Source organism: Electrophorus electricus, chromosome 8 (assembly GCF_013358815.1).
Source record: "Electrophorus electricus isolate fEleEle1 chromosome 8, fEleEle1.pri, whole genome shotgun sequence".
NCBI classification, from domain to species: Eukaryota; Metazoa; Chordata; class Actinopteri; order Gymnotiformes; family Gymnotidae; genus Electrophorus; species Electrophorus electricus.
The window spans coordinates 13409973-13437807 of NC_049542.1; the positions used below are offsets into that span (position 1 = coordinate 13409973).

At 39.2% G+C, this 27835-nt stretch overlaps 1 protein-coding gene across 3 annotated transcripts; it reads left to right on the forward strand.

Annotated features, from left to right (window-relative positions):
- The first annotated feature begins 6510 nt into the window (after positions 1 to 6510).
- Positions 6511 to 27764, forward strand: igf2bp3 (insulin-like growth factor 2 mRNA binding protein 3). 3 transcript variants are annotated; one of them, XM_027030111.2, is made up of 16 exons: positions 6511 to 6990; positions 7947 to 8007; positions 13998 to 14046; positions 19810 to 19861; positions 19991 to 20054; positions 20607 to 20885; positions 22620 to 22754; positions 22910 to 23032; positions 23190 to 23325; positions 23562 to 23696; positions 24156 to 24227; positions 25222 to 25338; positions 25478 to 25552; positions 26033 to 26164; positions 26552 to 26665; positions 26743 to 27764. In XM_027030111.2, the coding sequence occupies exons 1-16, from the start codon at positions 6816 to 6818 to the stop codon at positions 26839 to 26841; spliced, it is 1818 nt and encodes a 605-aa protein (XP_026885912.2). In that variant the 5' UTR covers positions 6511 to 6815; the 3' UTR covers positions 26842 to 27764. The 3 variants fall into 3 exon arrangements, with proteins under 3 accessions (XP_026885912.2, XP_035385107.1, XP_026885913.2); XM_035529214.1 differs by having other exon boundaries at positions 25225 to 25338; XM_027030112.2 differs by lacking the exon at positions 24156 to 24227.
- The last annotated feature ends 71 nt before the right edge of the window (positions 27765 to 27835 follow it).

Sequence of the window (27835 nt, forward strand, 5' to 3'; positions counted from 1 at the left end):
GTCAGGATAAAATAGTTCTGCTGAATCGGCACACTGACAAAAAGAATACTGTGTCAATTAACAATTTAGAATAATTTCATGTATTAATTTCATTTATACAGTGTTAATAGTTAATATCCTGTCTTTCACAGGTATCTCTTGGGAAGCTATCAGTTGGAAAAAGATGGGGAGTGTAGTGTAACTGCAATAGCTCACTCAGATACAGCTGGGGACTGTAGGTATTATTGCAGCTCAAATTAGGAAACAACTGATGCCTGATCGGCACATGCTATCTGAAAAACACAGAGGCCACACTGTAAATTGTGCATTGCAGTAGATAATACTGGGTGTTGTTATGGCATCTAACTGTACACTTGGATGTTTGTAATAAATACATGTTTCTAATAATGTGGACCTTTATTCCCTGAGCATTTTGCACACTATTAAAATAAGTGTGCGAATACCTTCTGCCCACAGTACTCAGCTGGCACAGGAGCAACAATGAAACACATAACTAGCTGGCTATAGGTTGTTCCTTTTTATATGGCATGAAACTGCTCACTGCTGAATAAAATGTAAAAAAAAAGAAAGAAATGTGTGTGCGTTTTTGAGTGTATGTGAAAAGGGGCACTGGATCATTTTAAAACACAAAAATAGACAAATGTAAAAAAAACAAAACAAACATCTATATAAAAAGTTTAACTATTTTTAAGTTTTAGTTCATCACTAAGAACTGTTTCAAGTTATGCTGTTCAAGCCATGGTGTTAACACATTTCCTGTTCAGTGGTAATGACAAAAATGGGAAAAAATAATAATGTTCCAGTACAACTTGTGACTGAATGCACATTGAACTCAAAATGTAAGACATTAAATATATATATTTATATAAAATTTTAAATCATTCAAATTGGAGTTTAAAATAGTAAAATGTTTCTTTGAAGCACTTTATTATTAGATTAGAAATACTAATTAGTATTCAAAGTGCACCTTTGTTTATCTTGGCATTCCAGAGCGATATCTGTGATCCCTCTCTCAGGTAGACAGGAAGTGATGTAAAACCAATCTCGAACTGGTTATTATTTCACAAAAAAAAAAATAAAATAAAAAAAATAATAAAAAAAAAGTCTTTAGCTTTTAATATGGTTCTAGGCTTAAAGCTTCACAAAGCTATAATTTGTCATCATGTTTTTGTCAGTGGGGTCTTAAACAGTAGGGTCATTTTTCAATCATATTAGAAACAGGCCTGCTCAGAGACATGTAGTTTCTGATTAACTCTTAACCTACAGAGCTAAATGGAAGTAGTCAGCTTTGTATTTTAACCCAAAATAAGAATTCAGTTTATTCTCCATTATTGTTTGTCAATATTTGACTCAATTTTATTATTTAAAGTAGGGATAACTATATTTCAGTGAAGGATAAATTGTCATGATAGACCCGTATTAAAAGCTTCATACCATTATTTATAGCTAATAGAACTTTTAATTTGCTAATATTTATACACTGTTCATGTTATTACATTGTCTCAATTTGTAAGCTTTACCAACAAAACAATTTTATTCTGCCTGATATCATTTTCAAAATATGGTTTTGATTCAGTTTTGAAAAACAATATCCCTGACTAAATTAGTTTCAGATTCTTTACCTGGAATTATTGGTTTTCATTTTGCCTTTGACAAACACAGAAGCTGGCACTTGATACGACATTTTGCCATAAGAGAATTTCATGAAGTTATCTTCTTAAATTACTGCATTTAATTGCTTCTTTCAGTTGTTTTCTAATTATATACCTGTTTCTATTATCATGAGATGTGTCATGATCCTGAAAATTATTATACAGTAGTAAATGTCACTTTAGAAAAGCTATTACCACTTTTCTAGAATATCCTGAGATTTTGCCTTGATCAAATCAAAGTACATTTCTGTTCTGAGGCATGTTATCACATGGCAACAAAGGGTTAAGATATACAATAGGCTTCAAACATGAATTTTAAATAGTTTTCACAATTTCCATGCCAGTTGTAAAGAGCATCAACTTTTGACATTCAGAACTAACTGTTAAGATAAGGTATTTAAAAATGACAAATGTAATTTGTTACAAATGTAATCTATTAATCAAGTCAATCTAACTGTGTGTCTGTTTATCTATTCACCCATCTTCTGCAAAGATGTCAGTGTTTTCCAGTGCATCTTGCTATCCAGTTAAGCAATCCAATCCAGGGTTTGTCTGTACCTCTGCAAGAAGATACTGTGTGATCACAGTACACTGCTGTGGACTACGCACTCAGAGCACTCCAGACCTGGGAATGTACATGCAGCAGAGGTATATACCTGATTAGACCACAAGTAGCAGTGCAACCTATTATTTATTGCAAAGCAGAACTGATATATAACAAAAGTATTTTTATTGCGTTGAGCAAGACAGCTTCCTCATATTCCTCATGTAATAGGTTGTACATAAGATAACTTTTGCACATTTGCAAGATTAGCACTTCAAATTACACCTAATGAAATTAAATAGTGTTGAGTCTTGATTGGATACATTAATTGAGTAAACGTATTTTGCACTGAGTGAAACTAATAAAAGTAAGACAAAGCCATGCCAGGATAATTTCCTTCTTTCCTGGCAGCTCAGACCCTACAGGGTACGTTTGTTTGGCCATATTCATTCCTAAAATCATACACCTTCATCTTTCAGATTCTGTACAGAACACTTAATGTAAGTTATTTATACACATTTTCGAAACAAGCAAACAATGCCATATCAAAGAAAAAAAAATGAACAAATAAGCAAATATCTGAGCTTAACTACACCTTTGACTACACGTGGTTAGCTATAGGCTACTTATTAACAGAGGCCCCACAGAAAGGAACTCCCATCCACTCCGTTCACATGGTGAGGTCGAACAGTAGCCTAAAGATTGCACAACCTTCTTCTGTTCCCAAACGAATGTGCGAAGAACGAGGCCATGCAATGTAACTTGTTTTAGCAGGAAGTTCATTTGCATTCATTTTGAAGTTTATACGTAACTGAAAATACGATATTCATTCTACAAATAAAACAGGTCTAGGGAGTTTTCGTGTTAAATACCTTAGTCTTGACTCAGTTTCCTCCAAATGATTGTAATTAAGATCATCCTAATATAGCGGGAGATGAAATGTTGCTCTACCATTTAAAGATGATCTTTGTTTTACGACGCTTTTGGGAAACAGCCCTGAACTACACAGAAAAACACTGCAAAGTAGCCTAATTTATGACAAAGCCATAACATAATCTACAGTCTATTTTAAGTAATCTTTAAAATGTTACATTGCTGTATGGCACAGTGAACAATACAAAAGTGGAAGTTTAAAGGATTCAAACAAATAATGTTCAGTAAACTAAAGAGGTAAAAAAAAACAAAAAACAGAACACCAGTCAGCCAACTTTATTAGTTAAATTATCACACTTTTCATAGCAATCCAAGGTGAACACAACACACTGTTCAGTAAATTTTAAAAAAGAATCGTTCTTAATTTTAATCTGAATGTATTTATGGACAATGTACCATAGCTAGCAAAAGATTTTAATCTAAACCGCCATTTTCTGCCGCAGACACAGGCACTGCAAAAATGTAGCCTATGTAGGCCATCGACTTTGCCCAGAATTTTAGAGATTGACGAACGCGTTTATAGAATTTGATGGTTACAAATAAACGGCGTTTTATGGTGATTATTTCTCATTGTATTAAATGCTTTAAACTCGTAAAACAGCTATAGACTAATCTATAGTTTTCGCAAACATTTTCCCTAACAGTTAATTCAAATCAACATGGCGTATAAACTAACTACACACAAAGTTCCATACATTCACTTGCATAACCGGGAATAGGATAGCTCTGTGAGACGGTGACGAAGTCTTTTGGAAACGGTACAAAAATACATTTCACTCACATTAGAGATATGCCACATCCAAATTCCTCATCGGACACGCAGAACATTTTTTCTTGCCATCTGAAACCTGTTGGTATGTGGGTGGTTATAATTTACACATCTAACGTCGTAAGTAACAGACGCTTCAACATTTTATATCTTATTTAACTGCTCTGCTTGTACACGGCTTCTCGTGTAAACTAGCTATATGGCAGGAGATCCCCCTGGTAAGTAGGTTCCATATTGTATGCTACACAGAAGCTAGACTATCCTATAGAAAAATGTCAGATAACGGGCGGAGCAACGCGTCACATTCCTGGGGATAAATAAATGCGAATGTGTGAACTGGTGAGGTCTTTGCAAGACTACAAGTGTAAAACACAGCAAGGGAATATAACGGTTTTAACTCTGTACGTAGTGTGAGTTCACAAAAGATTGTCCTATGAACACGGACGAAGGAATTCAAAAGGAAACAATAGGAGAATTTGTACCAGATCTTCGGAACTAACCACTGAATGAGTGGAAGAGTGTAACCACGTTGCTAGCCAACAGCATATTAGCAGATGCTACCTGTCGTTAAAATATATTAGTGCAACTTTAAGTATGTTTGAAAAAACATTACAAGACGGATTCGTATATAAGATGCGACAAAAAATTCACAAAGAAGTCTTCCAAACTGATATTTGTCATAAAAATTCGGTAACAAGAATGAATGTCGAATGTAGGCTATATTATCTTCTAAACAAATAAATAAATTGACCTAACACGCTTTGAAGAACAAACTAGTTCCGACATGCATATAGTTGCCTTTTTCGCGCCTGGATTTGTATCGAACAGCAGCTAAGGGAAACCAATGAATGAACGCTCATACTCCTGCCAGTGCGAGTAGTAAGGGGAGATGCGCCTTCCCCTGATTGGATAATCAGATCCACCAATAGGAACACTTCACAGCCGAGCCCTTGTACAGTAGTATTTTTGTTGTGAGTGCAGTCATTGCATCTAGGCCGGCGTATATTCAGGCACGAGTAGCAATTAGCGTTGAAGACAACGTACTGTTAGCACAGTATAAAAGGTTTCATGGTTTTATTTATCCACCTGGGAGAAGACAATCTCTCATACTATATCGATAGAAGCCAACGATTATCGTTTCAAATATATGAAATATGTTAGGCTATACGTGTATGATTAGTGTATGGCTAGTCTAAAATAACGTAAAATGTCTGTAGCAGTACATGACATTGTGTCACATAAGTATCTTCTTAAAACAATGGAAATATTAGGCCTGCGAAATATATGGTATTTTAAACTATAACAGTTTGTAAATAAATCGACGCTTTCATATTCATTCTGTTATTGATAAATTCGTTAATTATATTATTTATAGATTGGTGTATTGACTGATTCAGTTAATTGGGGTACGACAGTTTAAAATCACCGTTAACGGTGATTTTATATATATATATATATATATATATATGTGTGTGTGTGTGTGTGTGTGTGTGCGTGTGTGTGTGTGTAAAATAATTCTGTTGAGAACTGAATGGGTAAATGCTATATCACAATACAAGGTCTTTACGAAGATCTTTGTCTTAACGTAAGACAGACTACACACGGTTTCTCTCTATATACTAAGAAAAAGTGAAAATATGGTCTTAGCGGCCTTTACGTTTTAAATAACGTATAAGAATACGTACCTATAGGACCTTGCTTACTCTCTAGCTGGACGATGCCCGTCCTAACCACTCTCACGACTCCTCTTCCAACCTTTCATGAGGTTACAAACACACACTGGAAGCGTATAACCCGATCAACCTGTGTATGTGTGTGTGTGTGTCTATATATATATATATATATATATATATATACACACACTCACACACAGTCATTCTCTCTCTCTCTCTCTCTCTCTCTCTCTCTCTCTCTCTCTCTCTCTCTCTCTCTCTTTCTCTCCACAAGCCAATACTTTTAACAATTAGGAGTAATTTGGATACGTATGGGATCTTTTTTCTGTATCCCACACTGAAGAAGAGCATCTGTATAGCATCTGAATAATCATAAGATGCAAATATACCACCTACATTTGAAAGATTAACATAATACGGTAAAGCTCTATTATGGCATAATCACAATTGTATGCCATAGTCTGTATGGAGACAGAATACCACGCAAGGTATGCTTTATGAATGGCAGACCCTCCCCCTCATCGATTACATGGTAGCCCGTGGTAGCACGTGAGCCCCCGCTGTAGCGTCTAGTACTATGAGCGTGCGTGCGACGCCGTTTTACTACCTCACCGATAACCAATAAGGAGCCAGAACCACGACCGTGGGAGGAAAAGTCCACCGAAAGGAATACGAGTGAACGGTACAGAGTTCGCACGGAACCCCTCCGTGCACATAACCAGGTTTTATACCAGTTCCAATCTCTCTCTCTCCACCCTGGTCTCTCTTTAGCCATTTCCCTAGCCCAACACTTAATTGAGCAACGGGGACTCCTCACGTGCCGGGTTGATTTGCAGTTTGAACACGTGGCTCATTCAAAAAACGGAATAACCTAGGGTTTTGTCCCCCTTTTCTCGCTTTTATTTGGAGGCGGTACCTACGTTAACGTGTGACATTTTCAGTCGCACTGCTAAATAAGCCTGAGCGAAGACAAAAAAAAAGTAGTTTCTCTTATTTCTTTTCAGGCCCTCAACACGCTGGAGAGAGGGAATAAAGAAGTTAACTCTTTAAACGACAGAGATAAGCTATTGCGTGCAACCACAGCGTTCCCGTCCATCAAATAACTAGGCAGCTTGGACTGACTGGGAGAACACTCCCAGCCCCTCCGCTGAGTGATAGTGCGGTTCTCTCCAAACACTGCACATCCAAGGGACGCGATAAAGGGCTGCTCTCTGCACCACGGTCGCTGTTTTGCGTGCAACAATATGAATAAGCTATATATCGGCAACGTAAGTGAGCAAGCGAGCGCGCTAGACTTGGAAACTATCTTTGAACAGTGGAAGATACCTTTCAGTGCACCCTTTCTACTTAAAACTGGCTACGCGTTCGTGGATTGCCCCGACGACAAGATAGCAATGAAGGCCATCGACACTCTTTCAGGTGAGAATAAACACTTTTTTAATCTTGACTTAATATCGCCAAAATGTGTAATACCGTCAAATATGGCTACAGGCTTCAGAACTAAAAACTCGTGCAAAGGAATGGTTCGAACCTATGCATGCAAATGTATGTCGACTCTACGACTTGAATTATTTTTAAAGCTCACGGGTTTCCCATGCCGAGGGCATAAAGTAGCTCTTTTCTGTTATAGTAAAAGAATGTGGTCAATCAGTTAAAGGTTATTTCTTTTATGTCTACAAGCAACATAATGAAATAAGAATAAAATCAGTTTTATTTCAATGTCAATCATAGCCGGCTGTAGCCTGTACTACGCTGGGTTTGAATAACCTAACTCGAGCAGGTCTCATTCGGTTTGCACGTATATCCGCTTTAGAACTTGGAATACTTTCGGACAGTGTAAGAAGAGCTAACCATTACCAAGTATCCTTCTTTGGTTTGGAAACCCAACCCATGGCAAAACTATCACTTTGTTTCTATCATGAAAGCTTACATACCAGGTGCTTGGGTTGTGCTGGTGGCATGTAGGCCATTCGAAAGATTGCATTGATTTAAGACCAACCATTTTAGCATGTATTTAGGTATACAGAAAACATTGTACATTAGTAGCGTTTAATGAATACAGATGTAGTAAAACTGGAAAGTAATTTTCCTGTGTCTTATTAAATAAACTATGCATGACCGAGGCCTGCTCGCAGGCATAGGGACAACTTTGTCTTCCATGTTTAACCTCTGAATTAGCCTGGATTTATTTTCCTTTTTACACTTTAGTCCTAGAGTTTTTTAACGTTATGCCATGTAAGCATATACTTTAAGAATTTATTTTACGCATTTTAAGTGAGGCCTCCCCTGACTCGTCCTTACGTTATGGACCTTCTAGACAAATGTTGGGGCTTCAGATTTTATATCTTAAAATGTAATTTACTTTTTTCTTTCAGGAAAAGTAGAACTTCACGGAAAACTTCTAGTGGTGGAGCATTCAGTACCCAAACGACAGAGGTAGGCGATGTGGAATTAAAAGTCGAATTTCACAAGAGGTTTACAAGATTTCTCTTGGTATTAAAATACTGGTGTCTGCTTTAACACATCGTGGACCTGGCCCCACCCTTGTTACCTTATAGTGAATATACCGTTTGATAGGAAATTAACCGTCAGTTGTGCCGCCGTTTATTAAAAACATTTTTACATTAGTATATCTGCTGTCTGCAACAATGTGTCATCAAATTCATTACCAATTCTGTAGTTTCGCACTTGGAATAAGCTAGCCACTACACTACAATAGGCCAGCCAACGTATTTCTCGCGGATATCTAGGCTATGGCTCGCTAGAAACAGTTTCTCTTACTAGTAGTATTAAAAAATCCAGTTTAGCAACAGAATACATCTCATGAGAAATGACGCAGCCTAGTGTGCAAGGCCGTGACAATCAGGGAGAGGAGGATATGGCTACAAGGCCATGCTTTCCGTGGCGTCCATTTGAGAAAGAACTACTCTTCACTCATGCCGCCTTGCGCTTCCGCCCCCTCTTTCCCCTCCTCGCCTGCTGCTGATGCACGAGATGGACTCCTTAGGCCGCGTGTTATGAAGGGGTCGAGGCCTTGTCACAAAAGCAGCTTTATGGGGAGGGGGGCAGAAACTGGATTTTTTTTTTTTAAATAAAGCGCAGTAGACTTACTGATCAATTTAACAGCAGAAGTAGCAAACCAATTGTGTGACATATTGGCAAGCTATTAGCTGAATGTGAGTTTGAACAAAGCAAGTAATGCCATTTTCACGTGACAGAACTATTCTAATCACGTTTATTGTTCCATTGTAGTGATCTCGTCTTGTTCAGTAATAAAACTAGACAAAATTTGACGTTCGTGTCCAAGATTTCAGCAGCCTGTTGGGCAGTAATTTAAATCATATTATTATGGTTGTTATAAATTGGTCGACGCAATTCTACATCGTAAAATGTAAATATATCGCTTTATGTGGCGAACAGGCAGCCTACAAAATTCATATCGATAGTGACGAACGCTACGTTTGTGTTCACAAAAGGCACAAAAGCGTAACTAAGCTTTGAGCCTCCATTGAAGGTTTCTGTTTAAATACCTGTTTAAATGCCGAGGTAGACGTAATACACAAAGGTACATTTTATGACTGGCGTATGTAAAATCAGACATTTTAAAGTCGCATTTTTCTACGAAAAAATAAAGTTCATTAGTCTTAACATTATATAGCCTGATTGTCGTTCGGATGACCGTAACCCCGCCACAGTTTAAATTTTACAGTGCTCCAACAGCCTGCTCAAACGAGTTGTTGATGACAGTAAATACCTGGATTATACGTCAGGCATCATGTACGTAAAATAGGGGGGAAATGTCAGCAAGTAAAAATAAAGTACGGCGAGATGCACCCTGGGAAGTTACAGCGCATTATATCCTGTGAGACAGGACCAGCACACTGTGGTAGGCGTTACTGGTCTTTGTAGAGTTGAGCCACAACGCTCATGCTTCGTTATGATTAACAGCGAAAAAATAGGTTCCTACTTGGGAGGTTCTCTATGGAATGTGTGTGTGTGTGTGTGTGTGTGTGTGTGTGTGTGTGTGTGTGGCAGGGTGTGAAGAGTAAAAACTTTAATTTTTTGTAATAATTTTATCACCAGCACCCCCCCACACACACACACACACACACTTTTTTTTTAAAGTAAACATTTTACTATTTATTTCTCCTCAGTAGACTTGTGGCAAGGTGGTGTTACATTTGCTAATATGCATGTGAGTTGCATTTGCTAATATGCAAATGTGACCAAAGGTCATGACCCTGTATTTAGAACATTGTGTATGTATGTTGACCAGCATCTGCTTAAGCTGTATTTTTTTGTTTTTTTGTTTTTTTTGGAAGCTAACATGGGTTGTGATGTGTTCTTTCACCAGGTCTTCCTGGGTGGCTTAAATGGCCATTTTCAGAGGTGTGTCTGTGTGTATGTTTGTAGCATTAAGGGGTACATAGGAAAGGATTCTGCAGCAACTCAGATTCTCACAAATCTGATTCTTATAAAACTGTTGGGTTAGAAAGATTAATACATTTGATAGTGTCTACTTGGACATCACACCAGTTGATCAGGAATGACAATCTACTAGTAGTTGTTTTTATGTTGAAGATGTTGGTGATAAATGTTGGAGTCCAGTAGTGTAAGGGTTGTATTGGGTTTGTTGACCTACCTAATCCTTGCTACAAGGTTCAGCAGATTCTGGTTTTTATTGCATGCCACTGGGAAGGAATGTAGACTTAAAAAAAAAACAACAAAAAAAACAACAAACCTTTGATGCCCTGTAATGAGGCATTGTAAAGCTAAAACTGAATGTTCGTATGTAGTACTCATACCCCCCAACCAGTGACAGGCACACATGGGCATGCATTCCTGGCTGTAGGCTAACCTGTCACTATAGTAACCAGGCCCCACCCTCTGGGGCAGAATGGGCCTCTATTACGATGAAATGGGGCACCAACAACCACCCCAGACCCCTCCCAACACTCCCCTTTTGTTCCTATAGGTTAATCTGCTGGAGAAGAACATTTCCATAATGCATTCCCCCTGTAACATCACAGGACCAGAAAAACATGCCCATTTCCTGAACTTCCTTGGGGGGGGGGTTAAGCCTTAATGGATGTTTAGTGAAATGGTGACTGGTCAGTTTTTATAAATTGTTTATTTTGTGCATTTGTGTATATTAAAGGTGTGTATTATGAGATCAGTAATTTTATTAAAGGTATATTTCAATGAGCTGTTCTTTACACTCTGAGCAATGATAATTGTTTTTAAAATCAGATGGATTTAGATGTCTGGTTATTTTTAAGAATGTTACCATTGCTTTGCTGGTCAATTCTAGCACCATACTTTGCAAATGGCTTTACAGTAACTAAACAGTGGCACTCCTAACTTGATCCTTTTTGTCATTATCTGAAGTTTGTACATTGAACAGAACCTCTCTATACACATGTACCTCCACACAACCTAAATTAGTGTCTGAATGTGTGTATGCGTATGTATATATTGTGTGTATGTGTGTGATTTTATTTATATATATATATATATATATATATATATATATATATATATATATATATATATATATATATATAAATAAAAATAAATCTTGTCCCATATCATGCATATAGATCTACTCATGTAGGCTGGTGTAGTCAGCCAAACTTAATGTGATGGTAGCAGTCATGTTTATCGAGTGTGTGTGCGTTTTTGGAACTGATTGTGTCTTAGACTTTCTATACATTGTAGGCGTTAAAAGGTGTCAAAGTTCTAATATGTGTATGTCAGATTAGTTTTTTGTGTTTGAGTTAGTCCTCTATTATTTAATTATGAACTGGCCACTTCAATCACTTGAAGGGCAAGTTGTGTTCTTTCAGCTTCACTGATGAGAACATTGTCATAAACTACACATCAAGTCAGTAAAGAATCACGTGCAAACTGGAAACATGCAGTCTAATCTCGTATGTTCCTCTTGCATGTCCATACGGACCACCACGCGTTCATCAAATCCCTGGCTTTTTCAGGCTGTACTGGGACTGTATTGGTATGTACGAGTCACTGTTATTGTCAGATTGTAATTTTACAGAAACTGCCACTGCAATTACTATGTCCATTTTTGTCATGGTTGAACAGCAGCAGAGACTGATCAGACTTGACGCTGATTATATTGCGAGTAACCCCTCTGCCCCCCTATTTATTTATTGCTGTATTGTTCTCAGAGGTGGTGGGTTATGTGCATGTGTTCTCAGAAGTGGTGGGTTGACCTGCATGGCTTTTTCTATAAGTTACTGTATGTTCAGCACATTTTAGGTAAAAATATGCACACGTGCACAAATGCAGTGTGAACTTTGGAGTCATGTGAAGTCAACTGTTTCTGACCTCTCAAATGTATATGTTTATGGCATCAGAGCTGCCATACAAAACACTTTTAAAAATGTGCTAAGCAGAAGAGTCTGCCACTCTCAGCCAGTTCCTTAACTGCCCTTCCTATCAGATCTCATGGAAAGCTTTTTAAATAAATGAGATCAAAAGCGGGTTATGTACATTTCACACACATCTGGTATTTAGTTGATGCTGTTACTTTTATTCGAATCATTATTCACACCTCTGAGTTTAACTAGGCTGTCTATCCTTATTTACAATAGAGGTCTTACAGAGGTGGCAGTCTCATTCTAAGCTAATGACAGAGTAAAACACACCACGAGTGTGCCTGCTCAGTCATGGTATGCACACACGATGAGGACAAACAGCCATCAGTTTGAATGCACAGGATTGGTTGTTATGCTATCTTAAATCTTTAATGTGTTTAGTGTTTTTGCAGCACATTAATGGATAACAGATTTGGGCTGCTTTATAATATGTACTGATTTAGTTTAGCCTGATCATGAGCCTGTAGTTGCCATGCGTGTCAGAATACAAGGTGGACGTGCTGTATGCACATACTGGATAAATCTACTGGGGAAGACGAAATATTAAAATGTGACTGGTCAGCTTTCAGGTGGCTTTTTAGCTCAAGCTTAATTCATGGATTGTCTTCTTAAAATCCCAGTCCTCTCATTGAGATAAAGATGTATCCCTGTAGGGGGGTCGAGCGAGTTTGAGCGAGCATCTGATTACTTGGTGAGTCTGATTACTCAGTTATTTAAAATGCCTTTGACATTTAATAATAAATATGGTAAGTTTGGTGAAAGGGCAATTTCTATGAAAATAAAACTGAAGGAGAAGCCCCATATCATCCCCATGACTGTCCAAATAAATAAATAAGCAGATCAGCCATGCTGATTGTTTGCTGGACAAGGCTGTTTTCAGTGTGTTGAAGCCTCACATGCAAGATGTAGGACTTTAATTTTTTATATATATATAGTCAGCTAGTGTTGGACTTGTGACAATAACTATGTTGAGAATTTGGCCAAATTTAATAAAACACAATAGAACATTTTCACTGATACTTTAATTTTTTAGTTTAATTTTCACTCAGTATGCATTTTCGTAGTTCATCTTAATTGACCATGTAATCTAATTATCCAGAAACAGATTCAAGAAGGCTAATGTATAATAAATGTTTGATGCCTGTATGGGTGGGAAAAACAACACAATCTGAAACCCCTGATCTATTTATACATTGTCTTAATTGCTGAGGTTTCTTCATTGATTTTGTGCTCTAGGAATGACTTCAGGTTTGCGCAATGTCCTGCTCTCATGCAGAAGTTTTGTTTAAATAATGAACACTTTTAAAAAAAAATAGAAAGATTTAGCGAGGTAAGTGACTGACTCACTTGTTTAACAGACAAGCATACTTTAGACATGATTCTTTGTATGTGAGAGAAATCGAATGCATCATCAACCTTTAAATCAAAAGGTTGACTTGGACTGAGCCGTTCTGAACGTCTGAATGTGTTTGTTCTGGATGAGCACATTCTCTCAGCATCATACACCTGCTTCACAGGTCAAGTCAGTCATTACCAGGCACAGTTCAGTGGTTAGGTAGGTGAAGAGAGATTACAAAATTACCTCAGGCTGCTTTGGTTTTGTTACTGCTTTTTCCTGGTACAATTGAAATGCATATAATTTCCAATGGTTTCTGTAGTGTTGTGGTGATGCCAAGAAATTATTTTACAGATTTGGTACAAAGTTTCTTGCATCTGGAAATCTTTTTGAAGGCAGGCGTTTGTTTCATTACATCACAGTACAATTCCACAGTAGTTGAGACCATGCTAAAACTGGTGTAATTGGATAGACAAATGGTCCATCACCATGATGCTGCTGTTGTTGCTATTTGTGTGTGTTTATATTTCTTGGTCTTTTTTATAGGCAAGTTTCCCTGTAATAAAGTTCAATGTACAGCTATTCATTTTATTCTGATATGCTGCATTGGCCAATTACCTGTACTTCTGACTTGATAACATCTGTGTGGATGAAATAAACCTCATGCTTGCTCCCCCCCCCTTGTTTCTCAGGAGCTGTAAACTGCAGATCAGGAATATACCACCTCACATGCAGTGGGAGGTGAGTAAATGTGGAGTGCAGAAACTTTCATTAATAAATAATTGCAATATTGCATAGATCAATTTGTGAGCATTTTACAGTATCAAATTTATCAAGGAGTGTGTTCCTTAACACCTAATCTCATTTTAAATTAGATTGCCAAATGCAAGATTGTAGACGTGTAGATTGCCAAGTGTTTTATCAATTGAATTTAGAAGGGTTTAGTAAGTTGTTTTTTTCGTGTTTCAGTATTTTGAAACTTCATAATCCCACGGTACTGTAGTGTCATGCTCTTCTTAGTTTCAGTTGAGTGTCTCATCAACTTTACGGAGTCACAGATAAGATTCCCAAACCTACACGCAATTATAATCATAGGCAAGCATGCAAACTGTACTTCTATCCCTTTAAGATGATATTGGTGATTGGAAGCCTCAGGGTACATCCCTGTACAGTTGCTGTCTGAGTGACACCCATATCAAGTCTATTGTGAGAATGTCCATGGCTTGCTTAATTATGCTTAAAATGGAAAATCTGTCTTTTTCAGGAGTTTGTTAATAGCTGGCAGAATTTTAGTTCTGTATTTCTGATGTACTAACTGCAAAGGAAGAGCTTAATTACTCAATCACAAAACATTTGTACCTGCTAAGTTGTCCAGCTGTTTTTCAGGAACTGATGCCAAATGATTACCTGGAACAAATATGAAAATTTGACCATTTTGGTTCTTTACATGCTCTGTTCATAGCATCTGTTCATAGCACACAGAACAATTAACAGATGTGGAACTGCACTTCACGGACTCTGATAATACCCCTTCAAGACATGTACAGTGTGTTGTTTATAATCTTAGTTGGTGCAAAGTAATCACTTGGAGGGTTAAGCTACACTGAGCAAAGCTAACATGTTTGTTTAACTTGACACAGCACTGTGCACACCAGTCACCACCTGGCTCTTTACACTTTGTGCTGATTAGTGGTGGTGGTGTTTTTTTGTTTGTTTTTTTCCCCTCTTTTTGTCTGACTTGTTGCTGCCACTGGTGCATCATAATACCCTTTTATAATCTCGTGCGAGCAAGGAGAGTTTCAGAGCCAGCACTCAGTTTCTCTTTACCTGGCTGTGTGGGCTTAGAGATGGCTTGTTGACGGAGCTTAATCCTCATTGGCTAGAATCTCCGCCAACAAAAATACTCACAGGTTTGAGGCTCTCTGCTCAGCTCATCCCCCAACTGCAGCTGGATACTCTCTCTGACTGGCAGGGTGCGGGGGAGGGGGGGGGCTCTACTCAGGCACACTTCATATTTGTACAGATAAACAGGAGAAAGGCGAAGGGGTAAAAGATGTAAATGAGTGAGCAGTCATTCTCATTCGTCACTGCTACATTCTAATCATCTACATTTTATTTGCGTAAAGCAGAAATACACATGCATTTTAATATTCATTCAAAAATTACAGCTAACTTCAGACACTTAAGTGACGATATATCAGACATATTTAAATAATTCAAATGTTTGCAGTAGAATGCCATGATTCTTCTTTGATATAGTTCATCCAGAATGCAATGACCATTTATTAATGCTGGCCTTGCACCAAACAACTTTTCAAGCAATCTTACTGTCACAGCCAAATGTCCAATTTTAGAATAAAATAATGTTTTGCTACACTTGAGGCGTGCTCCCATCATTTCAATCATTTGGGGTAAGGTGGTCAGGATAGCTGTCTGAAGTCTTTCTCATCTTAACAACCAATAGGTGAGCTTTCTCCACAACAAAACAGGAAGCAGCAAAGCAGATAGAGGAACTTCTCTGATGTGGATGAGACATGGAAGAGACTCCAGGGAGGCATCAGAAACTGTGGTTCTTGTCTCTGTTTTTGGCTGTTTTTGCTTTTTCAAAGCAAACCACTGTGCACACACAAGGGCAGCTGTGGCTGTAAGCTGCTCGTTTCTGCTCCCATTGTTCAACAGTTTCTGTTTTTGTAAATTTCAAATGGAAAGTGATGGGGGGGGGGGGGGGTGAATTCTCAGAAGGAATCTAATTGAATACAGTGGCACTGCATAATCTGGGACTATGATGTCTTTACATGTGAGAGGCTGTAAAGCCCTCTCCCCACGTGCACATAACATGTGATCTTAAACATTAAATCTCCAAGTACCTGTAGAAAATTTTAAATTTCTTTTATACATTTTCTGTTTACTTAGAATTTGAATGAAAACTGCCCAGATGGAGTAGCAAATATTTTCCCATGGTCTAGTTTGTTCATGAATCCAAAAACATTTACCAAATCTGACCATCATTTAGAGATGTGGAAAGTTCCTGTAGGGTATTTGTATATTAATAAGTGCTGTCTGTTCTTTTCTTTTCTTTTATTCTATTGGAGGCTTCCAGGTTCAATGTGCGTACTGCTTTTGTTGCTGCTGCTACTTTGCATATCTGCTGTTGCACCAGTAGACTGGTGTTTTCTGGAGAAGCAAGAGTTGTTTTCTGTTTCTGTGAGCTTAGACCAGAGGCAGCAGGGGAAGGTGGGATTTCTTTCAGCCTTTACCTGACTTTAATAGGGAATAGCATCAATAAGATTCACCCAGCTGAATCACAGTGTATGAGCAATAGAAATGTTGAAATGAGATTGGAGCCCATTGTTCATCTAGTAAACTGTGGTATAGTGGTGTTTTTACAGCTTTAAGCCCTGCCTGTCTATTCATGTTGATACCAGTGGCCATCATTGATGAGGTTTCACCACAAGTTAACAAGTGTGATGGACTTGTTTATTTAAAGTGAAGAATATTCATTGTTCCTTTTTAAGACGTGATCTTTTAATTCAACAGCCATATCTTCTGCAGTGTACTTACTGAAAAGAGACATTTGTAAGCATTTCTGCAACAGTGTTGACAAAATGGTGTTGGTGGCTGGAGAACCCAGTGTGCCTGTAGCAGGCTTCCTTCTTGTATTAGAATCATGCAGTCTGTTGAAAGGAGCAGATGGTGGTGGATCTGGATATCTCAATAGTGAAGGACTTGATTTTTGCCATTAGTAATTTAATCAATAACTGCTTGTGTGTCACACACTGAATACTAAGCATAAATGCAATGGCCTATCCAAGCAAGTGGTTCAGAAGGTAGTCGTTCTGGATAAGGGCATCTGCTAAATTCCATAAATGTAATGTATGGTAGTCATGAGGCAGAAATATTGTTGGGGGGGGTGTTGGCCAGACAATTTTGCTCTTTTGGACACCAGCTCTTGTGCAAGGGAGACTTCTTTCCCAACTCCACCCACAGAACTACTGATAACCCTGCCTCCATCTTGTTCCTTTGTGGAACCCCCCCCCCCCCTTTTTTTTCTTTTTTTTTTATTTTTTTTTTTTTAAAAAACCAGAAACCAGGTCACAATTCCAACTCGTTGCTTCTCAGCCTCCCAAACTGTGAGAGTCAGGCATACACAACACGAGTGGCTTCTTGCTGACATAATTGTGTTCACACTCACTCTATATATGTATTTTTGTTTCTCTTGATTTAAGTAATGTAACATTCTTATTGTATTTCTATTCCCTGTCTTGGTCTGTATATTCTTGTTCCTAAAACTTTTTACTTCCTTATTATGACATTTCCCAAATTAAACGGGAACAAGTATGGGCAGGTCATGATTTTCATTCGCAATTTGATTGGATCATGAGATGTCTCTGAACACTAGTCTGCACTGTATCGTTGTCGATAATGAATCCACGTTTATACTTTAAGCTGTTACACAGTGCTAGATGGTCAGTAGTTAGGTGAAGAATATTGGTTTAAGTGAAGAAGGGGGTATAGCATTGCCAAATGGTATCTGTATACAATACGGTTTTTGCTATCTGATAGAAGTGCCAAATCTGTTAATAGCCGTGTACATCCGAGTGTACCTGTGCAGCATTCTTAATATAATCCCTGCTAAAATTCCTATAACACAATCTGTTATTCTCCAGTACTCCCCCTTCAAAATGTATATTACAAAATGGAGCCACAGGGCCCATTATAATGGTATTTTAGTTATGGGGAATGAGGGTAATGCCTTTTTAAAAGTACATTTTGATTTCAGATGGACTTTAAGCCCAAATTTCAACTATTTAATTTTTTACAAATTTCAAGCCATTTTAACATGTAGAAAAGTTCCCCTGTCATTGCCCATTCTGATTATTTTTGCGGGATATTAGAAAGTTGTTAGATGTCTATTGTGAAATAAATATGGGAGACACATTTGCCTATGTGAAAAATATAGCTCTTTTGCTTTATAGCCTAATATTAATCATACAATTCATATTGCTGTAAACTATATAGGTCATGTGGGCTACTGTTGCCATTAGTAGTTTTGCAGCACTGCTGATGTTCAGTTTAATGAATGTTATGGACAATTGCCCTCTAGTCTTTTTAAGGTTTATTTTCTGTGGTGCCTACAGACATCATAAATCATTTTTGAGTAGTGATTTCCTAATAGGATTGGTCTGGTCTCACTGGAGGTGAGTAAGTTGGGGTGTGGGTTTTTTTGGTTTTTTTTTTGCAGATGTTTAAGGACTGCTCATGCCATTCATTTGAACAGCCAAGGTAGTATGCAAATGTGACTAGTTTTATTCTGTAATTTTAACATTGGAGTCATGGTATTGTCCTAAAATAATAATAAACGTGGTGGTATTAACTTGCTTAAAATCCATCAGACTGAAGGTTGTGTGAAGAATATTGATTTAATTAAGTTAATCATATATATGTTTTGCTGAACAGATTCACGTCTAAATATGTCCATTTTAAAATGTCATGGAAAATGTATGCCTAAGAATGTGGTGTTTTCATAGAATAAATAATTGATGCCACAGTAGTGGAATATTCAAATTAATATTAGCATATGCCAGAAGTATCATTTCATAACAAATTACGTGTGTTCAGGTTGTAGGCTATGTTATGGTATTTTGTCTTAGACTATTCGTCCAGTGTACAGCACGTGGTTGGGTGTGTGTGTGTGTGTGTGTGTGTGTGTGAGTAAAATGGTGCGGTAAAGAGAGGTGCTTGCACAGTGGCCGGTCTTGGGCGAGCTCAACTGGGGTTGGATTTTAACCCGTTGCCCCTGTCTGCCTGCAGGCCCTGCTCCATGTGTGGACTCTCACAATCTGTAGGTCTGCCACACCCCCTTCAAATGCACTGGTTTTGAAAGCCAGCCACACCCCAGCCCCCTCCACTACAACCACCACCCTTTTGCTCTCATGAGGAGTACTTTTGTTTCATTGGATGTACTTCGGCGATGGATTGCTCTTGTGCCCAATCAATTGAGCTCCTCTACTTTACAAGGCATTTCCATAGCGGAGCCGAGATCAGCCAATAGAAGGACTTGGAGTAGACAGGAAGTAGGGGTGTAGCGGAAGGATATGAGGCCTGTGTGCTGGATGTATAGAGGCCACATGCACCCTTTTCTACCACTCCATCTCATGCAGTGAAAGAGGAGGGGGTGAAAGTTGGCAAGGAGAAATGCTCATTGCTGTAACCCTATATGTAATGGACAGTATGATGGAATGAACAGTTGCTCTCAGATGTGTCATTTAACCTTCAACAATGCGCAAGCCTGCCGTGCTCATGCTTTGAACAATACAATGGCTAGTGGAGTTGGTCATGTTGGACTTTTGCATCAAATCTCTGTACCCAGGAAGTCACAGTATATAATGCAGTGGCAAATATTCTAGAGAATTCCTTTAATTTTTTATTTAAAAAAAAAAATCACCTTCCCCACACTTCTCCCACCCACTCTCATCCTTTTATAATACAATGTTTCCTGTGCAGGTCTTGGATGGGTTATTGGCTCAGTATGGCACAGTGGAGAGTTGTGAACAAGGTTAATACACACAACACATTATGGGGGTTGGGTTAGGTATTTTTCACAAACTCTTCTTAACGTCTTTTAAACCTTTTATACTTTAAACAGCTAGCGTTTATTAAGTCTTCTTTCTCCCTCCGACTGTAGTCAACACGGACACAGAGACAGCTGTAGTCAATGTGCGATATGCCAGCAAGGAGCAAGCCCGACAGTGAGTACCCTGCTGTGCTGGCTGAGCCAGTCAGAGGATCTCTCCCAGTGAAGTGTGAAACTCGGTCATTTCCACATGCGATTCGGTCAAGCAGGCCACACTATGCTGTAAACTCACTCCTGCCACCTAATGTCCATTATGAGGAACTGTAGGGTTCCTGATGTGTTCACCAAATTATGCTGAGGGTCCTGAAATATAGTTCTTATTCTGTTTGAAAAAAACCTCAATTTGTCATCCTTCTGTGTCCACTTTAATGACCCTTTCTGACATGAAGAATGACATTTATTGCATTTAATAGCCTTTTGTTTTAAATCTCCGGCAAAATTCTGAAATTCTTTATAATTTCTTATTCTTTAGGTATTTGCTTACTTCCACACCATCACTTATTACTTGTGAAGGAAGTATGGATTCCTTGGCCACAATAATAAGTGGTTGATTTGAACACTACAAAAATAGGTGGCTAGCTTTTGCAAGTTGTTAGGTTTTGGTTTGCAAAAAATACTTGTCCTTCTGCACACTGAGCTCTTACTCCCTCCCCCCCTCCCCTTTTAGAGCAGTGGAGAAGCTCAACGGCTTCCTGATGGAGACCTATACACTGAAAGTGGCCTTCATCCCCGATGAGGAAGCCAGCACGGAGACCACAATAGGGGGCGGGAGGAGAGGCGGTGCTTTGCGAGTTCCTCCCCAGCAGGGTTCACCCTCTTTGGGTGCCAGGCCCAAGCTGCAGTCAGACATACCTCTTCGCATACTTGTTCCCACCCAGTTTGTGGGTGCCATCATAGGCAAAGAGGGTGCCACCATCCGTAACATTACCAAACAGACACACTCAAAGTAAGGATGTTTTTATCTGTTCATTATCTGCCTATCGTCACTGAGCTCGTATTATGAAGCCCTGTTGCAGTGTGTTCTGTAAATGGTCTGACCTTAGTCAACATTTAACCAATCTTAACACTAACTCTAGTTTTAATCTTAATACCGTTAAATAAAGTGCACAACTGTTCCGGAATTTTTTTTTAACGTCGGCACAACGTAATACTTATTTGGAGGGGGGTTGGGCCAACTAATTTCATATTTTAAAGTAAAAGGACAAGTTTTATTTATTAAAACTAACATTTTAACTATATATGTTTAGTCAACCTTTCAAGTTCAACATGTGTGTTGGTGGAGCGCAACTGTTAGAAGGTAAAATTAATGAGCGTGCGTAAAAGAATGAACGTCTTCGCGCTGCATTTTCCATAAACGTAGCTGTTTGACCCATAGAGGCGCTCACTGACTCGCATTCAAGAGAATTGTTACGCTTAGCTAGCTAGAAAATCCCAAAATCACCTCGAATTGCCCATTTGTTCTGAGTTAGCCAACTAGCTAACCTAGCTGTTCATATGAAAGTTGCATTTGAGCAGACGTCATGTAGGGTAAAGGGTAAAACTAACGTTAACGTTTGCCTTTTACTAGCTAGTTAGCTAATACCCAAAATGTTAACTAATGTCAACTCAGATCTGCAAGGGTCACCGATCAAAGCATCTAGCTAATATTAGTTAGAAAATCCCAAATTAGCTATCAATATTAGCTAGATAAACTGTAATGTCATTTGTATTTTAGTTTGCTGTTTGTTACCCATCTGGCTACCTAATATTAGCTGGCTAGCTAAATCTGTGTAATCCTCATAGTTTGTTGTTTAATTTATTTGCCGTTTGCTAAACTATGCGCAAACGTCTTTACACTTGAATACGGCAACACAAAGCTCGTTAATTCTTCACAGCGGTTTATAATTTATAGCTAACAAGCCTACCATTTACATTCAGCACATCAGTGTTAACAAAAGTATCTTCATTTGGTTAACAATTAACGTTAAATTACTTCTCCAATCAGAATTAATTGAAGTGAACAGAAAATTATGTCCAACATTTGGAATCTTCTGAACTTTGAATCCATAACCCTACCACATATGTGTTTGTAGATGAGACTAGCGGGCGATTTTTTTAGTGTAACTGTCTTGTGTGAAAACTGCATATTTAGTAATATGTAAAAATGCAGAATTTAACTGATTTGTGCTGATAACATTTAAATATATTGATCTGTCTTTCAGCGGTTTTAAATTAATACAGCACAGCTTACTAGTGTGTTGCTGTTGCTAAGTACAACACTTAAGTTTTAGTCTAAAAATGTTTTGGTAACAAATTTTAAACGACTTTTTAGTTGGCAAGTCTAACACATCAAGTAAATGTAACTAAATTTCAAGTTCTGCCATCTTAAAATATTAGATTATGATTACTGATCTAAAATAAATGCGAGTTGAGGTGAATTGGCAATTTGTTTAGTGATAAGTCTACCTTTTTTAGACCTTTTAAGACTTATGCCAACTTAAATGTGTAATTGTGGGGAACAATTTGACCTTACTTGTACTAACTTTAAAAAGTTGATGAAATCAATTAATTATTAAAGTAAAAAAAAATTTACATAGTAGTTTTAGTGCTGAATTGTGCTTACTCTTGACCTGTCACTGGAAATGTTTGAATGTGGCAATTGCTGTGATTGGTGTAATGCTGTGTGTATATGGAACTGCAGAATTGACATCCATCGTAAGGAGAACGCTGGTGCTGCAGAGAAGCCCATTACTGTCCACTCCACTCCAGAGGGGTGCAGCTCTGCCTGCCGCAGCATTATGGATATCATGCAGAAAGAGGCCCTCGACACAAAGATGTCAGTCTGTGTACCCTACACACACACACGCACACTCTCTCTCACACACACACACACACACACGTGCACTTATGCACATGTGCGCATACAGGGTTTTACTGCTCGGTCTCTTGGGTCTTTGTCACACATGCCACCCTCATCCTCTCCCCCAACAGCACTGAGGAAATTCCTCTGAAGATTTTGGCTCATAATAACTTTGTCGGGCGCCTGATTGGAAAAGAGGGACGCAACTTGAAGAAGATCGAACAAGACACTGGCACTAAGATCACCATCTCACCGTCAGTGAACAACATCTGTGCATATTGACCCAGTTTTCTTTCAGGGATGTATTGTCAGCACTTGCTGAGTAGAGTATATGTGGTTTTGAGGACCACACGGAGTGTCGCACAGGGCACTTTTCAGTGCTTGTCCAGACTTGTTTTGTGTCGCCCACAGTCTGCAGGACCTCACTCTGTATAACCCAGAGCGCACAATCACAGTGAAGGGTTCTGTGGAGGCCTGTGCACGAGCAGAAGAAGAGGTCATGAAGAAACTCAGAGAGTCCTACGAGAATGATGTGGCTGCCATGAATGTATGTTGGTTATTTCCCTTATTCTCTTCCCCCCATCCCCCCCCCCCAAAAGTGGCAACTTTGTTCCTGTTAAATCCACACTCATCTGAGAGTGCTGATCTTTGATCCAAAGTAACTATGGAAAATAAAATGTGATGCACATATTCATAGTTGCTAAAGTACATATCTAAAAAAAACTATGCTTTGTTCTTATTCATAATGTGAGTTTTAGTCTCTTTCTGTGTGTGGCTCTGCAGTTGCAGTCTAACCTGATTCCTGGCCTCAACCTGAATGCACTGGGGCTTTTCCCCAGCAGGACAGGAGGAGGTGTGTCCACCTCTATGGTGCCTGGACCCCTCACTGGAGGACAAACTGCATACACATCATATGGGGTAAGAGGGTGTGTGTGTGGGCATGGGGTGTCTTTGTGCACGCATGTGAGTTGAATAGGTAGGTGGGTTTAGGCACTGTTGTACCTTTCTGAGCCACAAGTTTTCACTTTTGCAGATTCGGTCTGGTGGTGCTTCTATTCAGAGCATTTTCTAAAGTTGTCCATTCAGTATGGTCTTTCAAGCTATGTGAATGACAAGTTTGACTGTAAAGTTATTGCATACACTGTGCTTTGGCACTGTGCAGAACAGGGTGAAACCCTGCATGATTGGAATTGATTTACACAAGGCCAGGTGTATTTGTGGGTGTGTTACATGAGTGTTCTGTATTCCATGTGTCCAAGTAAAAATCTTTGGGAGATTCTGCTTTCAGGTTTGGTGTTATTGTTAGCAGCATGATGGTCAGTCAGTGTGTGCGGATAGACACAGGCCTGCCTGTGTTAATGTGTGTTTCTCCCGTAGTGCAGCGTGTTTGGGAGTGGGGTGCCATTCTGGGCCTCTGCACTGTCTTCCAGCAGTAGCACAGCCCTCTCTGTAAGTCTCCCTACCCACATTGCACTGCACAGCTTGTGGCTGCCTGCTATCTGATTGGCTGAAAATCACGTATGTTAGCCATTGTCTCATGTATAGATCGTACGGGTTAGCCTGCCCCCCGAGCACTGCGTAGCCTAGCCCTCCAACTAACGCAGCTGCATAAATTGCAGGATGTGACATGTAACATAGCAAATGTGTGTCTGTGAGTTTTTCCAGTGCTTGGTTTGTATTACTGGAATGGCATATGCTGCGATCATTTATACCCAATACTCCTAATACACAATTCCTGCCTAGGCTGTTCAGGGCTGTGGGGATGGGATGGGGGGGTGTGAGGGGGAGAGAGAGAATGGGGGCCAGTATATGCCTTCACTTGCCTGTATCATAAAAACACAAACGGTGACCTTTTGCTTGTGCAGACCAACCATGTTATGTTACTGTAGGAAGAGTGTTTATTTCCCCTTCCTGTTGCTTTGTTCTTATTTTGGCTTATTACAAAGTGCAGTGGATCACAGTTTTTCCAAGAACTCTCAGTAATAATCATATAAGCAGTAAGTACTGATGCAGCAGTGGTAGATGAGACCGTATGGCCTCTGTGGGGTGAATGCTACTGGGGAAGGCTGTTCATACAACATTTCAACAGAGGTGGATAATACACTTTCAGAAAGTTAATTTGTCTAACTGCTAATTAGCTCAGGCCTCTAGGTAGAATTAATTAGTCAAAACTAGGTGGTACAAAGATTAAAGCGTAAAATAATGGCATGGCTTATTAATTTTTGAACTTATAGCTTGTGGTGTTCTGACCAAAAAATTTTATATGAGATGGAATGTGTGATTCCTGCTGTCGGGGGGGAGAGAGATGGTAAACCAACATTTTGTTTGTGTGGGTCAGTGTGCAGGTAGTTGGGGTTTTGTCAAGGTATGCATACATCATGCGCACACCTAGCTGAGTGTGAAGGTGCTCATCATCCGTGTCCCTGGTGTGTCTTGTGTGCAGCAGCCGGAGTCGGAGACAGTCAACCTGTTCATTCCTTCCCTGGCCGTGGGTGCCATCATAGGGAAACAGGGGCAGCACATAAAGCAGCTCAGCCAATTCGCTGGCGCATCCATCAAAGTAAGCGACCGACTGCATTGCAGTGGGGTAGCCTTCAGTCTGAATGGGGTTTTAAGCATTTTGGAGCTCTTGGAGAGAAACCACTCTAATGCTTGGACAAAGCCAATGTTTTTCATTCTTGCATTCATCCTCTGGATAGATTGCCCCAGCTGATGGAGTGGATGCCAAGCAGAGGATGGTTGTCATTTCAGGCCCACCTGAGGCACAGTTCAAGGTAATGAAGTTGGTCATTAAGTTCACTTACAGAGCCTAAATGAACTTATGGAGCCTTACCATAAAGTTAACACCATTTACAGAGCCAGAGCTTTTAAAGGAGGCTCCAGCTTGCAGACTTAGAAAAGCTTCCATCATGCATATTTAAATTGGTGTCAAATTTTAATGCTGCTGCTGTGTTGGCCTTACACTCGAACACCTGTTTACGTACAGCTGAGACTTTAGTGTTTTGAGGTTTTTCTCTTTCCCAAATACACTGCACTTATTTTTATACCAGGCCACTGGAGCTTGGAAGTGTTCAGCTCCAGCATTTTTGAAAGATCTCATGATTCACAAACAGTTGTGAGCTGTAACTCTTGGCTTGAATAGTTTGTTGTTGTCGTTTCTTTTCTTATCCTGTTGCATTTCTCTTGGGAGATCGTTCTCAAATGTCCAAACAAAATCAAATGAAAATAAAGATGAGTGCTTTGCTCTCTTTTAGGCTCAGGGACGTATCTTTGGGAAACTGAAGGAAGAGAACTTCTTTGGGCCAAAGGAAGAAGTCAAACTAGAGGCTCACATCAAAGTGCCGTCGTTTGCTGCTGGCAGGGTCATTGGCAAGGGAGGAAAAACGGTAGAGCATGGGCTTTTGCTGCCCTTATCCTTGATCTTTGGAGTTTACTTACTGTACTGTTTATGTATAAAAGAATGCAGGTATATCCTAGGCTTCCATTCCCTTGGAATGTTGCTCATGCATGCTTGAGTGTGTCTTTTCCCTGACAGAATTTTAAATTAAAATGCTGTAAGGTTAAGTCATACAAATGGCACTTCAGAGAGGCAAAGCCAGGCCCTGCAGAATCAGTGGCAGGTGGTACAGCTCTACTTCAGCCACAGTGATGTGTTAGTATGACATCACCATATCTCTGTGACTTGTTTTCTCCATGCTCTTCCTTAGATAAGTGACTTATAATATATTTCCTATTGCTTACCATATTGAAGGCCATTTCATATTTCCTTGTAGGTGAATGAATTGCAGAATCTCACCAGTGCAGAGGTGGTTGTCCCACGCGATCAGACACCTGATGAAAATGACCAAGTGGTGGTGAAGATCACTGGTCACTTCTATGCAAGCCAGGTAAAATGGAAACTACTGAGCCCAGATATTTACTTGATCTTGGTCTCCAAACCTAACTCCATCTGTCTGTTTTTAAGCTGGCTCAACGAAAGATTCAGGAAATCCTTTCTCAGGTGAGGCGGCAGCAGGAGCTCAAGGCTCCGCCCATGTGCATCCCAGTGCCCCGGAGGAAATAGCCATCACATGATCACAGAGAGGAGCAGAGTGAGGCCCCTCAGGGGTCGTGGTTTGCACCCAACCACCCCACCTAGTTGTACACCCCTCACCCTCTGCCATTTCTGTGAGAATGTATTCAACCGCATGTTTTCTGTTTCTCTTGTGAACCTGAGAAGAAAAGAAGACTATGAAAAATGGTCTCCTTCACTGCCCTAGTGTGGTAACTGCACAATACTACACTTATATATTTTTGTTTTTTATTTAATTGTTTTTGTTGATTTTGTTTTCTGGTTTTCCATGTAAAAGGCATTGCTCTCCTATCCTGGCTAGTGGTGGGTGGGGCTAGGGGTGGGATCTAAAGGCTCTGGGTTTTTGATGGGACTGAATGTGGGAGGCTTAGAAATATTTTGTCCCAGTATTGATAGTGACATTTTATAAATTCGGATGTGTTTTATAAAGAAAATTATATATATTCAAGGTTATGAAAGGAGGTGGAGCAACACTGCCACATATGACCGAGGGAAGTGTTGATTGGTGTTTGCCAGGAAACAAAGTTAATATGCATATTTTACTGATCTACCTCAGGCTAGAGTACCTCAGAATAAGAAGAGAATTATATATATGAAAACTGTTTTCTTCTTTTTTTTAATTTAATTTTTTTTTATTTTGCTTTGTGGTATTTTGTATACTTTATAAAGCTAATAGTTCTTGACATTTTTTTATTTTTTTAAGAAAATGTAAAATATTGTCTGTTTCCAACTTGTGAATCCTTAACCTCCACTTTAGTGTTACGCTGTAGACAATGAATAACCGTACATAAACTGTCTGCATGTCTGGGTTTGAGTGAGGGTTAGGTCCTCGCTGTTGGCAACAGGTGGGAGAATTAAAAAAAAAAAAGCCTTGGTGTTTCTGAGGAGCCACTATCCTCAGAAAACATTAAAAAGTAAAAGCTACAGATGCTGAATAAGGCCAACCTTGCATACAGCAGCAATGCCATTTAATTTTATCAAATAT